The sequence below is a fragment of the Chrysemys picta genome, chromosome 12 (genome assembly GCF_011386835.1).
Source record: "Chrysemys picta bellii isolate R12L10 chromosome 12, ASM1138683v2, whole genome shotgun sequence".
In the NCBI taxonomy this organism is placed as follows: Eukaryota; Metazoa; Chordata; order Testudines; family Emydidae; genus Chrysemys; species Chrysemys picta.
In genome coordinates, this window is record NC_088802.1 from 7,889,629 (window position 1) to 7,904,817 (window position 15,189).

Below are 15,189 nucleotides of genomic sequence, written 5' to 3' on the forward strand. Positions count from 1 at the left end.
CCTACAACATTCCCATGGAGAGAAGCTCAAATTACCCCAACAGTGAAGGACCCTGTTCATCTCCGCACACCACTCCTCAGAGCGAGCTTAGGGAGTCTAACTTCCACCCGGACAGCCCAATGGGGACGGGGGAGCTTTGGTTAGTGTCTCTTCCAGCAACCTCCCTTGGGCCCAGAACTGCACTGCTTTGTAAACCCCGTGGGGCAGGGACCATCTTTCTGTTCTGTGATTGTACAGCGCCTGGCACAATGGGGCCCTGGTCTAGGGCACTGAGGTGCTACGTTACTACAAATTATGATAACGCTGTGCGGGGGCCGCAAATGCTGCTGGAATATTGGTTTTAGTCCATGAAAACCAAATACCAGTAAGATCCCAGACACATTCCCACACCCCAAACAACCTTGGTTAAATATAGTCTTCGTCTTTTGGCAGCACGGCAGACACTCGTGATCTAACACGGAGAATGTTACTGGAGGGAAAGGGACTCACCGGTTGTCGAATTCGGTGCCGTTGGGCCATCTCCAGGGCTGGCCTGGCTTCCTCTGGAGGCCGATCCAACGGTCGAGGAAGCCCTTATAGCGCAGCAGGAAATCCTGAAAAATAAGAGAAGGCAGACCCTGGCTCTGGTGCTCACCTGCCCCTGTGGTACCCAGTCAGAAGTTCTGGTTGGGCCACCTGTAGTTTGCCAGCTGAGAGCCCGAGGTCCGATGACACCAGCCCAGCCCGTGCCACAGGGAGGCTGAGAACAAGTCGCAGTTTAACGATTCAGCTGTGGGTCATGAAGACAGAACTTGGTGACAGCAACAGTTCTCCCCTGCACCAGCCCCACTCTAGGTTTGGAAGGGGTCAGAGCTGGCAAGGGAAGGGCCATCAGGAGAGCAGCTGGCAGCTCCCTCCTCTGACAGCAGCTTCAGCCGGTGAACCGATCGCTGGCTGAGAATCCCAGTTTGTTGGACGTCCCATCTGACTGGGACCTGCTCAGCTTGGAGCCTGGGGACATGTGCAGGAGCTGGGGGCTGCTCAGAGGCCACATTTACCCCCATCCAGCTCCATCCCCACATCCCTGTTTACATGGACAGACCTGCCCCTGCCCTTCTCCTGTCTGGGCAACTTTGGCTTCACTGGTACCTCTGCACCTCCTTGCCAGGCTTCTTCCCAGCAGCTTTGCACATAGCACCCCCCTGCCCCCAGCCAGGCAGGAGCTGCTCTGAAGAAGGGCCGAGCTCACTTCCTGCACAGCCCAATAGTGCTTCCCCTGGCACCCATGGGGTCACTGGCTGTGGTGTGCTGGAGAGGCAGGTCCTTCAAGTGCTTGCTCATGTCAATTCCAAGTAGGTGTGTGTGCACAGTCGTCAGAAGGTTTTTCCCCTAGTGGTAGCCGTCGCGTCGGCTGTGGAGCCCCGTGGAATCATGCCTTCATGGCGGTGTATATAGGTCCCTGCCAACCCGCCGCCTCTGCAGTTCCTTCTTACCGCCAGCGACAGTCATAGAGCAGTTCTTCTCTTGCTATGGCAAACGATCCCCTAGTGGACTTTTTTTGTTGTACCTGTAAATAGTTGAAAACTTCGCTTTTTACATGGAAAGGACGGAGCCATTTTGAAAGTTGACACAGCTCTTTGTTGCAATTGCTGAGTGGATGATGGGAATCCCGGTGTGGTCCCAAAGGATCTCGTCATGGATCATGGCCTGTAGCAGAGCATGCTACCACCTAGCAAAGATACCTGCCCCAGCACACAGGCTTCCTCAGCAGCGTTCCTGGTCCAGGTCCCCATTCAGGACACCTTCATGTTGCATTACTCAGCAGCCTAGAGACAACGCAGCATTCGGCAGGGCAGTGCTGCAGTCTGCGACTCGGTGAACTCTGACCCCTCCTCTTAGGAGATGCTTGGGAGTCACCGACTTGGAAGCGACATGAGCAAGCACTCGAAGAAGAAAAAACGGTTACCTACCTTTTGTAACTGTTGTTCTTTGAGATGTTGCTCACGTCCATTCCAAGACCCACCCACCTCCCCTCTGTCGAAGTATCCGGCAAGAAGGAACTGAGGAGGTGGCGGGTTGGAAGGGACCTTTATACACCACCATGAAAGCGCCACTCCAGGGGGCTCCACAGCTGACCCGATGGGCACCGCTAGGGGAAAAACCTTCCGATGACTGTGCACACAGCGTGCACACCTACTGAGAATTGACATAAGCAACACGTCTTGAAGAACAACAGTTACGAAAGGTCGGTAACTTTTTTCTCAACAGGCAGCCCACTGGTCAGGCGCTGACCCGGCCAGCCCAGCCCTACAGAGGGGGATCCTCCCATGTGGGGCTCTGGGAAAGAGGAGGGTGGGCTGGGAGTGATCCCTGACTGCAAACCCAGCTCTAGCCAGGGCTGGGATTCGGCCGCCAGAAACACTCTCAGGTTTCCTAGCATGAGAGGCAATGGGTCAATTTCTGGACCTCTGGGGTTGAGCCCAGCCCGATTCCAGCCCTGCCAGGCCCAGTCTGTTGGGATAAAGCATCTGCCGCTCTCACCTTTTCCTGCTCACTGTCGATCGCAGCCAGGGAGGCGTTGAGTGCAGAGCACTGGCTCTGGCTGTAGGTCCAGTTCCCGTCAGTCTCTGAGAAATAATAGCATTTCCCTCGGTATCCGATCCAGTCCTCTGGGCAGCAGGGCCCAGCAGGGGGGCCCGGAGCAGCCACAGGTGGTTTGGATTTTTCCACTGAAAGTGAGACAAGTAACACAGGGTCAGAGATGCTGTTCCCCCTCAGCCTGATTCTGTGTCTGAGTGAATGAGGGAAGAGAATCCCTCAGATCCAAGCTTAAATCCCTGGGAGCTGGGCTAAGGGAGGAACGAGACTACTTGGAACAAGAAATGGACGACCGCCTCCCCCCACATCTTCTTTAGTGGCTCAGTTTCTGGGGGTCACAATCACAGAAAGTGCAAATGACAAGCAACCCAGAGCAGAGTGCAGCAACACCGGAGTCACCATGAAGGCGTGGAGCAGGCGGGTAGGGGCAGGGTGACCATATTTGCCTACGCTTAATACAGGACAGCTGGTAAAATTCCTCAGATTCAAGCGAGTTCAGTGGCAATCAATCAGAACTACGCAGTGCAATCATTTAAATTAACATCAAGTTGACTGAGCCCCTGTTAAAAAGAAATCCTGCATAGCTGGATTCTTTTTATTTACCTTCTTATCTTTAAGACTTTAGGGTTCACGTGGGAGAGGGGTGACACACACACCCCTACCAGCCCCCCCCACACACACACGGGGAGAGTGACACGCACACACTTCCTTACAACTCTCTCACATGAGGGGGAGGGGGAGGGACCGACCAACTCCACACTCCCTGCTCCCCTCCATGCCTGGCAGGGCCCCTAGGACAGACACGTGTCTCCTGGCACCTGGCACCACATCTTCCTGAGGCAACACCTGGGGGGCACAGGACGCAGGGTCACATGACCTCCCCAGATTTCTGCCAGGGTTCACACCAGAATGTGGCCAGCAGCAGGCTTTTGGGTGGGTGGGTGGGTGGGTGGGTGTGTGTGAGAGAGAGAGAGAGAGAGACGGGACAGGAGCAGCTTCCAGCCGCAGGGGACAGGGCGGGGGAGGGTGGGATGACTTGGCCCCTGTCTTTGCAGAGCTCGTCTCTTCTCCCCCTCCACTCCCGTGTGGCTAGAAGCAGCTTCTCCCTTGCTGCTCGCGCAGTGTCGAAAGACAGCTAACACCTCCAGGCTGCTGCTAGCCACCGACACAAATAGCCACCTCCGGCTACAATGTGGGCAGGAAGCCCTAAACATGCATTGTGCACCAGGGCTCAGGGAACCTGCCTGCAGGGGCTTCAGTGAACTTGGCCAGCACGCAGCAGGGGCTGTGCTGATGGACCAGCAGAGGGAGCTGACAGCCCCACACACTGCATCTTCGCCCCACCGCCACTCCCATCACTGGCCACTGCCCCCCTCTCCCCGCTGGTGGGTGGGCGCCTGAACTGCTCGGCAATGGTGCCCATAATGTACAGTGCGCCTGGAACTATAGAAACAGCAGCCCTCAAAGCCCTCACCGCTCATGGGTGGGCAGCTGGCGAGCAGGGATCCGGCCAGCAGCAGGACCTGCCAGTACTGATGGGAAGGAGACAGAAAATATGGGACAATTTCCCCATTTTTAAGAAAAAGTCAGAACACCTGCAGGAGGGCTTAAATATGGGACTGTCCCTTTAAACACGGGACGTCTGGTCCCCCTAGGCAGGGGGAACGATACCTGATGGTCGGCACAGACCAATATTGACACCAGAGAGGGTTCAATATAATCACATGGGATGCTGGGTCTGCTAACCCAGGGACGTCCTGCTACCCCAGCTGCCTGGCCCCCGTCTCCAGGCTCTTTGCTTTAGAGATGCGTTGGGATGAAGATGGGATTAGACTCACAACAGGGAACAAACCCAGGTGCTTCTTGGAGCAGCTAGTCTTGGAACCCCCCACAGGAGAGGGAATTCTTGATTTAGTCTTAAGTGGTGCACAGGATCTGGTCCAAGAGGTGAATGTAGCTGAACAGTGCGTCCGGAGCTGTATAAACAGCAGCCCTCAAACGGCACCGACAGGGCCAGTTAGTGTCTCTGGGGGACCTTCACTTCCGATTTCCTTCATCTGTGGGTTGAACCTCTCAGCCTCAAGGCGGGTTTTGATACTGAATGATAAGGCCTGAGTCAGTGACACACAGGAGCACCCACCGGCCCTGAAGAGGGGCTGCAGAAAGGCCAGCCCGATAACGGCAGAGCGGCGTGCTGCAGACGGGATGTGACAACGGTGAGATGGCAGGTATAGAAGTCAACAATAAGGTCTGTCAGTAATGTGCCCTTTTAGCACTGCTGATCCTACAGTTCCATGTGCACTTTACTCTAGACATGCAATATGTGTCTGGGGAGCTGGGAAGCTCTGAGGTGTAGGAAGTTTTAGCACCTTGAAAACACCCCCACTTGATCTCTCTGGGCCTCGGTTTCCCCATCCAGAAAACAGAGATAACAATCCCTCTGTGCCTCACAGATCTCCAGCTACTAAGGTAACAGGGGCTGCATACGCCTTTAGACAAACTCCTTTCTCGCCTGATTGCCGAAGCCAAAGGGGACGGGGAGGAGAGATTCTGTGGCTGCGACAGCTCCAGGGGGAGCAGAGACTGGCTGGGCCATGCAATTACCTCTTAACAGTTCTGCTAAAGCAGCGATAGTGATGATGGTGATCAACATAAAAACTGTGACTGCAGCGAGGACGACAGCTGGGACTAGGACTTGACGGGAAGCCCATTTCCTGAGCGTGTGGTTAGACCCAGGGCCTGAAAGAGACAAAGCCATGAGTGCTTCTGGGGAGCAGACTCATTAACGGTATCCGTGCCTGAGCCGCTGTCAGCAAGTATCTACTGTGATTCCCAGGGTGCTGCACTTCCCCCTCTGGGTACAGACATTAACTACAGCCCCCAGTCAGAGAGCTAAATACAATGATAAACTCGCCCCGTCCCAAATGACCCCACATTCGCCCAACCAGGATGGCCCAATACTTATTCAATCTCTCCCATTGCTCCTCCCACAGACTCTCACAAAGCTGCTACCCAGACTGGCTCTTAGCTCACAGTTGCCCTGAGGGGTGAGGGATGGGAACATGTCTCACGCTCACCTTTACTCTGCCCCATGCTTGGCCTTTGCCCTCTGCCTGGAGGAATCAGACTTCCCCCTCCACAGCCAGTCACTGAGCCTGCCAACTCCAGCTGCACCCACCCCCACCCCACAGCCTGAGACTGGACACTCAACTCCTTCCCCTCCCCTTAAGGGGAGCTCATGCAAAATCTATCTGGTGTCAATGGTGTATGATTGAAATGTGACCATTGATATCACTGATATTGCCACTGTTAGATAATTGCAACAAACCTTGTACAACATATGTCATATCAGGTGTCAATGGAAAAGCTAGGATTTGCTCAATATAATTATCCTGTGCATGAACATGTATCATCTTTGTATCTAAAGTTATGAATATTAACTTACATACCAATATTTCAAATGGGTTTGCTCCTGGAGAAACACCTACAAGGAGTTTACATCCAGTCTGGTCAACACATTGTGAATAAGCTAGTCAAGTTGATGGCCCTTTAAAGAAAACTTAACTTTTCCATTGTGTCATAGAAGGAGCTTGTCCCCCACCGGTGAGCCTCCCTGTGGACACTTTAGACAGAATTTGGGCAATGGCTGCTCCTGAGAGTCAGCAAGGCCTGTATGAGCATGTGACTTGCTCATGTGACCCTGGACTCCATCTTGTGCCTGTACTTTTCCACAAACTGTGCTGGGGGCTTTATTTTGGGACAGTGACATTCCATCCACATGGGAGAAGAGATAAAAGACCTTGGAAATATCTCCATTTTGTCTTCATTGCCCTGGTCTGGATTTTTAACAAGGACGCTCTAAACAGGGACTGATGACCCCAAACCTGTTTGGGTCATTTCCAGGGAGACTTTTGCAAACTTGCAGTTCATTCCATCACTGCTACAAACCTGATCCAAGAACTTTGCACTGAGCGTATGCATTCGATTTCCTTAACCACTTTATCTCTCTCTTTCTTTTCTCTTATAAATAAACCTTTAGATATCAGATACTAAAGGATTGGCAACAGCGTGATTATTGGGTAAGATCTGAGCTATGTATTGACCTGGGTACGTGAAAGAGCTTCTGAGATCAGAAGAACCCTTTGTTTGATGGAATTGGTTTTAAATAACCACATGTCATTAAGTTTTGTGTTTTCGGTGGTAATATAAGAACTGGAATGACTAAGGAAACTGCTTTTCTGACTTCTTGTTAGCGGTGAGGTGAGACAGAAGTTTACTTTTATTACTGGCTTGGTAGAACTAATGGTAGATTAACCCCCAGTCTGGGGTGTGTCTGCCCTATTTCTCAGCAGTTTGTCCTGAATTTGGTATTCTCAGTTGTGACCCACTGAGGCCTGGTGACACCCCTCCCTTAAGGGAAGCTCATGCAACATCTGCATGGTGGCAATGCTGGCTGAAGGCATCTCCAGCCCAGACTGCAGAACACTGAGTCTGAGAAACAAGGGGGTTGGTTTTTTCTGTTTGCTGCTACAATAAAACCAGGTTCACACAATTCACCAGAAAAGCTACCGGGAAACCCTGGGACGAGCAGTGCTGGGGCAGACCCACTGGATTTTCTCCAGCTCCTTCTCCAGCTTTCTTGGGTTCAGAGGTCCACAAAGTATGGGGCAGGCACCCCAGTGGGCACAGAGGAACATTCAGGGCGGCACAGTGGGGGACCAGGCCACCCAGCCCTGTTCTGCTGCTGGCCCCGCCCCAGCCTCAGCCCCTCACCCGGCCCCGCCCCCAGCTGCGGACACTGCTATGGCTCTGCTCCCGGTCCCAGCTCTGCCCCCTGCCTCGACCCCTGGCTGCAGCTCCACTCCCAACCGTGCTCCCAGCTCTGCCCCCAGCTGTGCGCTGAGAATCTGAAGCAACCCCCAGGCACCCCAAACTATGGACTGATTTCTCTGGACCCTGCTCCAGGATTTAAACATCAGGGCGTCCTATCGCCTCTGAACTCTCAGGAATTCCCAATTCTCCTTTTCTTCAAGAAACGAGTTTCCTTTGAAATCTTTGTTTAACTTACATTCCCAGTTTGTCCTGATGGTAGTGACCAAGAAACACCTGGACAGAGACCTCGGGGCCAAGAATCCAGGCAGCTGTCATGGGAGAGGAGGCCTCTGAGTGCTAGGCATGCTGGGAGGGTCAACTTCCTCCTACACAGCCACCTTTGCAGATCCCCTTCCCCGGAACAGTCAGGGTCACCTTTCGGCAGGCATGCCATCGGCACTGGCAGAGAAAGGTGACTGCACTGGTGTGGCGTGCGCCCACAACATGAGTTACCTGCTGTCCCCAGACACTTGCTTGTTACTCACACAGACGCAGGGCCCTGGGTACATGCGCACAGCTGAGCCTGCCTATTTCTCTCCTGTTTCAAAGCCTGGCCTTTGGATAAAGAGAGAGAAAGAGAAGGGAAGGGGGAAAATGAACGGAGACCTGGGCCAGCATTTCAGACGGGTGAACATCCCGCCCCCACCCCCCACTTCAAAATTGTCTCTGAATCCTGAAGCCAGTTGGGTCCACCCAGGCACACAAAGTACCAGCAGCGGGGGGGGGCAAGCTGGGTCCCTGGCCCATAGGAGCCCCTTGGGGTGATCAGCTCCCTGCAGCTCATGCACACGGGAGGTCGGACAAATTGCAGCTGCCACTGAAAACGCAGCCCCATCTGAGTCAGTCGCGTTCTCTCTGCCCATCCAAGCCCCTTGCACGGAGGCTCCAATTACCTCTCTCCGCACCTCCACTGCAGTCAAAGCGCTCCTCCGTCTCTCCTCTCTCTTGGAGTCCCTGGGGGGCATGCTGGACTCCGAGCAGCTCTATCTCACTGGCTGCAGCTCTCTGCGATTCGGGATCCATGTATATTCAGTTACGCACCGGTTTAGTTTAAAGGCATGGTGCTCAGCCAGTGAACGTGCGTGTGTTCCCGTTTTAACCAGACTGATTGCGATTTAGCTCCAAGTCCTCTAGGAAGAGGTTTAAGCTAAACTGAAATAAGAGTGTCCACACACACGCTTGCAGCAGTTCAACTGAAGCGGTTCAAGTGTGGGTCCACATGGCCTCAAAGCAAAGCCGGTTCCGATCAGCAGCAGATTCTCAGCTCTGCCTCCATCTTCTTCGGCAGTTTCTCTGGACGAGCGGGAATCCATGCTGTCAAAGATTCATAGACTCTGAGACCAGAAGGCACCATTGTGATCTGTACAACACAGGCCATAGAACGTCCACAAATAATTCCTAGAAAAACATCCAGTCTTGTTTTTAAAATGGTCAGTGGCTGCTGTGATAATCAAATCCCATCCCCTCAGCCCAAAGTGCTATACAGATGAGTCAGACCTACAGCTACATCCACCACTGATATGCAGCGCGGCGAGATGCTCACACTATGAGAGGCACGCGGGAACTGAGACCGACCGAGGGAACAGCAGATTCACGTCTCCCATCTCACGCTCACTCCGGGGAATATGCTCATTGAGTGGAATGGTGGGCAGAATCATTATTTTTTCTTTTTTTTCCTTTTTTTTTTGCCGAGCGCGTAGAGTTAAATTCGCGTAAGTTAAATGCACGTATGATGCGACTCCACTGTATATGCAAAGCGGCCCGTTGAAGTATGGACACGTAGTAGTCAACAAGATACACACAATAGACAAACAGGCATGCATGCAAGCTCTGAAGTGTGTGCGCATCTGAACGTATGAATCTCACGCCCACCACGTACACGTTTCAAGCTGTTAGCAGATAACGGTTTAAAGATCTGACACACTAAAATGGGAAGAAAACGAAAATCTGTCTCAGAATACGGTTCAGAACACAAGGAAGTATTCAAAAGTTTTTAAAAAACAAAAACAGGAGAAAAGGATGTAGTTGAGTGTAAACACTGCAAGTGGTGTGGCCCAATGATTAAATGTAAAGATTTATGGGCTAATAGTTCTAAGTCTACAACAGTAACTGTTTGTTCAAATGAAAAAATGTATATGGGGGTAAGAGATAAATTGTTTTCTTAAACTCAGAGGTGGTAATGTTCTGCATTCTGGTTCAGTTCTGCAGCAAACCACATTGAATTCCATTCATCAAAGCATTAATCTACTGAATGCTTTTTCCCCTGTCCCTCCATCCACCAAAATAAACCCCAATATTTATCCTGAAAAATCCACTGAGCTTCAGTCCTATTTTTGTTGTTGTAGTAATAGACACTGATATGTTCCTGGGGGAAAAAATGAAATAAAATAAAAACCGAAAACGAAGGGCCCTATGTACAGTTAAGAATATTATGCCCTGAATGAGGATCACAGGCCTGGTTTCGAAGCCTTTTCTCAGGCAAAAGACCTGATGATCTCAATCCCTGGTGCAGATTCTGCAGCAGGTGTAAGCATTGTGGATATAACTGGCAACACAAAGTCTGAAATCAGGATGTGGTTAGCCTGAGGCCGGAAGAAGAGCCCAATCATCAGAGGGGGCCAGATTCTGATTTTAGTCACACTGATGTAAACCTGGAGTAGTTGCATGGACATCAGTGGTGTTACATTGGCGTAAACCAATAGTGAATGAGATCAGAATCAGGTTGAAAAATCTATAATGGGGCCAGCTCCGACGTATCAGGTCTGCAGGAGAGTGAGATGACATGTGAACGGTTATGCGTTTGTTGTTGCTACTGTTGCAAGTACATGTAGCTGAACGTGGGTGTGTTTGTGTGTGGAAGTGACTATCCCTTAATGTACGCACATAGCTCCACAAATGAGTATGCACACACACAGACGCAGCTACACAGCTTCAGTTAAGGATATGCAGAGTAGCTGTTGTTCATATTCTCTATAGATTGTAGCACTAGTCAGAGATAAGCAACAAAGCATTAGGGGGAGAAGTTCAGCCAGGAGAGAGAGAGAGAGAGTGTGTGTGTGGTGGGGACAATTCTAAACCTTCTGCACCATTTCCATGCACCCCATGATGGGGCTGCTCAGGGAAATGAGGCAGTATAAAAGGCTGCAGTGGGAGTACAGGTTCATGATTTACACAATCCATTTTGGTCACTTGTGCCACTTTGGAACCATGTGTTGAGGGTCCTTTTTGGCATTAAAAAAACGCTAGTTGGCCAGAACCGGGTTAATACTAGTTTGCTGCTACTTGATTCTCATTGCTAAACTATTGTCCTGAAGGGAATGTGCTGTAGGTGTAAATATCATCCCCGGGATCTCTTCGGTTCTGGATCCGGGTCCTTTTTGGTGTTTAAAAAAAAAATGTTCTGGGCCAGAACGGGTTAATGCCAGTGTGCTAGTAATGGGTTCTCATTGCTAAAATGTTGTCCTCAAGGTAACGTGCCATATGTAAAACATTTGTTCCCTTGGCCACTTTGGAACCAACTTTTCCAGGTCCTTTTCGTGTTAAAAATGGTCCTGGGTCGCAGTGGGATAAAAACGGTGTGTTATAAGTCTGTTTTCATTACTAAAATATTGTTCTTAAGTGTCTCTAAGAGTATCCACTGGTTTTTGTAACAATTTTATTTATTAAAATGCTATTCCAGGGTGTTTCTGGTTTTACACCGGGCCAGGAAATGCTGGGTTTGGAGATGGAGACATACACACAATAGCGCTACCCACTGCTCAACGCTGGCAAGATGCTCTGGCCTAGAAGCAGGAAACTGCTGCCCCAACCCCACTGGTGCTGAGACCCTGGCACTGCCCTGACAGTGACTGAGAAGCAGACCCCATAAAGGGGCGAGGAAGGCTCTGCCCTCCCAGTGACTGGGGAGGTGGGCAGTGACAGAGGGAAGCCCTGCAGGAGGCAACAAGCTTTGGGGGTGCTGCCCTCTCAGTGCCTGGGGGCAGCAGAGTGGGGACTCGCATGTGTCACCTGACTGCAGTTCCCCACCCCACCCCTCTCTGCTTCTTCTGCAGCTCCTGGGAGAGGAGTTGGGGGATCCCGTCTGGGCCCAGGCTCCTCTCACCCCAAGCATCAGCAGTGTCTGTTACTGGGGGTGCACGATCAGATCAGTAGCCCCCTCGGCAGGGCTAGCTAGCGGCAGCAGCGAGAGACCCTGAAACAGGGCACAAATGTGATTTGTCCAATCCCTTCAGACAGCTGCCCAACTCTTCAGAGAACCCGCCCTGCCTCTGGTCTCTATCTCCCCAAATTCCTCCTTCATTTTATCACCCAGTTGGCATCTAGCCCGCAGGGTTTGTGTCCAGCTGCGGCTTCCCCTCCACAACTGGCTCATTCCTCTCAACCCCCCCACATCCAACCCCACCAGCTTCCCCTCTACACCCAGCCCTGCCCAGCGATCTATCCGTCTGCCTTAGGGTTTTATCTGGCTGATGGATACCAATATCTAGGCGCCTCCGACATAAAATCAATTGCAATAGCCAAGTCCCTAGTGGTCTCTCTGGCTCTTCTCCCGTTATGGGGTCAGATCTCTGCTTGGGGGTAGGGTCCCTGACAGCCTGGCCGGTCCCCCCTGCTGCTGCCATCTGCAGTACTTAAGGGCCCCGCAATCAGGCCCCCAGCCAGGGTCCAGCCCTGCAGCCCTGACTCTCTTCTGCATTGGAGCCAGCACTGCGGGTACCTTCCAATCCCTCACCCCCAGGCCTGTTGACTGATCATTTCTGCCTGCCCGAGGGGGTGTTTACAGGGGCTTTCCCAGCCAGACCTGAGTGTGCTCCGATTAGCTGCAGTCAAAGCAGGAGTCCAGATTAGCTCTTGCGTTTCTCCTTCCCCCACTCCCCCAAGTCAACAAAGTGACGTGTCCATTCCCTTTTCTGCACCCCAGGCTCCCGCATGCACCCCCCCCCCCGCCCAACCCAAACTCAGCACAGGAAGGGGGCTCTGCCCAGTGCCCAGGCGGGGACTGGGGGGCAGGGAGGGGGAGGAGCCCCATAGGGGAGCAGGGAGGCGAGCTCTGCCCTGGTAAGGACTGTGGGGCAGGGAGGGGGAGGAGCCCCACGGGGGAGCAGGGAGGCGGGCTCTGCCCTGGTAGGGACTGTGGGGCAGGGAGGGGCAGAGACCCAGCAGAGGGGCAGGGAGACGGGCTCTGCCTTGGCAGGGACTGTGGGGCAGGGAGGGGCAGGGAGACGGCTCTGCCCTGGTAGGGACTGTGGGGCAGGGAGGGGCAGAGACCCAGCAGAGGGGCAGGGAGACGGCTCTGCCTTGGCAGGGACTGAGGGAGACCCCGCAAGGGGGCAGAGACTGGGGGACAGTGGGAAGATGTGGCCCCCGCAGGGAGGGGGGCTCTGCCCTGGCAGTGAGGGGGCGCAGAGCGGAGGGACAGCCGCGGAGGGGTGCGGGTGGGGGACAGCACTGCAGGGGCCAAGTGGTGCAGCGGGTGGGGAAGAATTGGGGGTCCCTGCCCGAGTGCCGCCATAAGCAGCAGTGGAAACTTACCAGCCTCGGTGGGTGGGTCCGAGAGCCGAGTCCCGGGCAGCAGCGGGACCAGCACCGGAAACAGATCCGCCCCGGAGCTCTGACAGCAGCTGCTGACAACAGCGTAGTTCCTTCCATTGCCGCCCTCTCCATTGCTCTCAGCACGAGCATCCCCAGCCCCTGCCTGCCCCCCTGGCACTGAGATCGGGGGGGTTTCTATACGTGTCGTCGCACCCCACCTAGAAAGGGGGATTACAGGTTTGTTGGGGTTTTACACCCTTGTCCGCGCCAGCCAGATAGATTACATCTCATGAGTCCTTCATCTCCGCCCTTCCCCGCAGCTCACAGGAGAGGAACTGAGACAAGAAAGGAAAAACTTGTCCTAGAAATTTCTGTCCGTTCCAGCTGAGGACGAAGGAGAGGCGGACACAGCTCGCCAAGCAAGGAGCCCCAGGAGGGGCGATCCGTTTATTTCAATTGCAATTGGGTTCGAGCTCATAAGTCAGCAAGAACAAAGAAAACACTTACACCAAAGCATTATATGCAGTTGATTATGATAATCTATCGCTCTATGATTGGCCAAACTTTGCCATCATTACCATACATAATTAACAAGCTACATGTATCTGCCCCTCTTATGACCCCTTATTGTTCATCTACTTGCCCCTCCTCCTGGCTTATTTTGCAAACCAAGCAGTTTAGCTGCAGGAGGCAGGCACAGACAGGTCCATTGTCTCCAGGTTTGGAGTTTGGCTACATTTCCTCTCGAAGGAACTTCCCGAGTTAAGACAACATATAGCTGATGTTTTCCCTTCTTCTTTCTCCCATGTGTACGTGACAAATTTGCCCCCTGGCAGTTAAGCAGAATAATTTTATATCAAACTCAACCCCAACCTGCAACACACTGACAAGTTTGTGGAAGAGTTTAGAGGCAGTGGGGCCAGATAACCTGAGCCCTGATCTCAGCTGGGGCAGGGACTGTCTCTCCCTGTGTGTCTGTGCAGCGCCCGGCACAACGGGGCCCTGATCTCAGCTGGGGCAGGGGCTGTCTCTCCCTGTGTGTCTGTGCAGTGCCTGGCACAACGGGGCCCTCATCTTGACTGCGGGGAAGGGCATGGGTCTGTGTGCTGTCTGCCATAATAGGAAAGGGGAGGTGACTTGGTTGATGGGGGCAGGGAGGGAGGTCTAGGTGCTGTTGTAATATGAATAATAAATAATTTCTGGGTAACTCCCGACTGCTGCTTCCTCGGAGCAATGAAAGCATTGAATTTCAGGGGGCAGAAGCTGTGGGGGAGAGCAGGGCGGGAGCCATGCAGGAGGCTGGGGGGGAGAGCAGGGCGGAGGCTGGGGGGGAGAGCAGGGTGGGAGAGCTGTGGGGGAGAGCAGGGCGGAGGCTGGGGGGGAGAGCAGGGTGGGAGAGCTGTGGGGGAGAGCAGGGCGGAGGCTGTGGGGGAGAGCAGGGAGGGAGAGCTGTGGGGGAGAGCAGAGCGGAGGCTGGGGGGGGAGAGCAGGGAGGGAGAGCTGTGGGGGAGAGCAGGGCGGAGGCTGTGGGGGAGAGCAGGGAGGGAGAGCTGTGGGGGAGAGAAGGGCAGAGGCAGGGAGGGAGAGCTGTGGGGGAGAGCAGGGAGGGAGAGCTGTGAGGGAGAGCAGGGAGGGAGAGCTGTGGGGGAGAGCAGGGCGGGAGAGCTGTGGGGGAGAGCAGGGAGGGAGCCGTGCAGGAGGCACGGCGTGTGATGTGCTCTCCCAGCCGGTGAGCCGGGCTCCTGCTGGCTCCCAGGACTCCAACTGCAGGGCGGTGCTGGCAGCCAGGTGAGGCAGGCAGGTGAGGTGAGGGGCCGGCTGGGGGCGCGCTCCCTTGGTGGGGCATCCATCCACGCCTGTCCTGCTGCCCTGCTCCCCTGAACGTCGGGCAGCCCAGGTGCAGTCCCTGGCGTGCACTGCTGCTGGCGGCCCCTGGAAAAAGGCCAGGGGAAGGGAGCAGCAGGCCAGGGGGTCTCAGCTCTCATGTGCTGCTGCCACCACAGCTCCCTTTGGCAGAGAACAGGAGCAGCGGCGGGGCAGGGACTCATCCACCAGCCAGGTAAGGTAACCCTGCGACTGGGACATCCCCAACCCCAAGCTTCCGTCCCTCCCCCCACACTGCCACCTACACCCACCCACCCAAGCCCCCTGCCCTGAACTGCTCCCATCCTCCAGCCCTGACTCCTGCACACCCCCCCATCCCCACCC

The 15,189-nt window shown here is 53.9% G+C and overlaps 1 protein-coding gene across 4 annotated transcripts in view; it reads right to left on the reverse strand.

The window, feature by feature from the left end:
• The window catches only part of LOC101951123 (C-type lectin domain family 2 member D-like), a 15,813-nt gene extending 2,255 nt beyond the window's left edge, over positions 1-13,558 (reverse strand). Inside the window, exons 1-6 of one of the 4 annotated variants that reach the window (XM_065563192.1) lie at positions 12,982-13,558; positions 8,343-9,372; positions 5,182-5,316; positions 2,521-2,708; positions 1,473-1,546; positions 490-593 (exon numbers count right to left, since the gene is read on the reverse strand). In XM_065563192.1, the coding sequence (XP_065419264.1) occupies positions 490-593; positions 1,473-1,546; positions 2,521-2,708; positions 5,182-5,316; positions 8,343-8,472 (631 nt within the window). In that variant the 5' untranslated portion in view covers positions 8,473-9,372; positions 12,982-13,558. The remainder of the gene's footprint in view (positions 1-489; positions 594-1,472; positions 1,547-2,520; positions 2,709-5,181; positions 5,317-8,342; positions 9,373-12,981) is intronic. The other 3 variants (XM_065563191.1, XM_065563190.1, XM_065563193.1) reach the window with 3 other exon arrangements.
• Between the last annotated feature and the right edge of the window lie 1,631 nt (positions 13,559-15,189).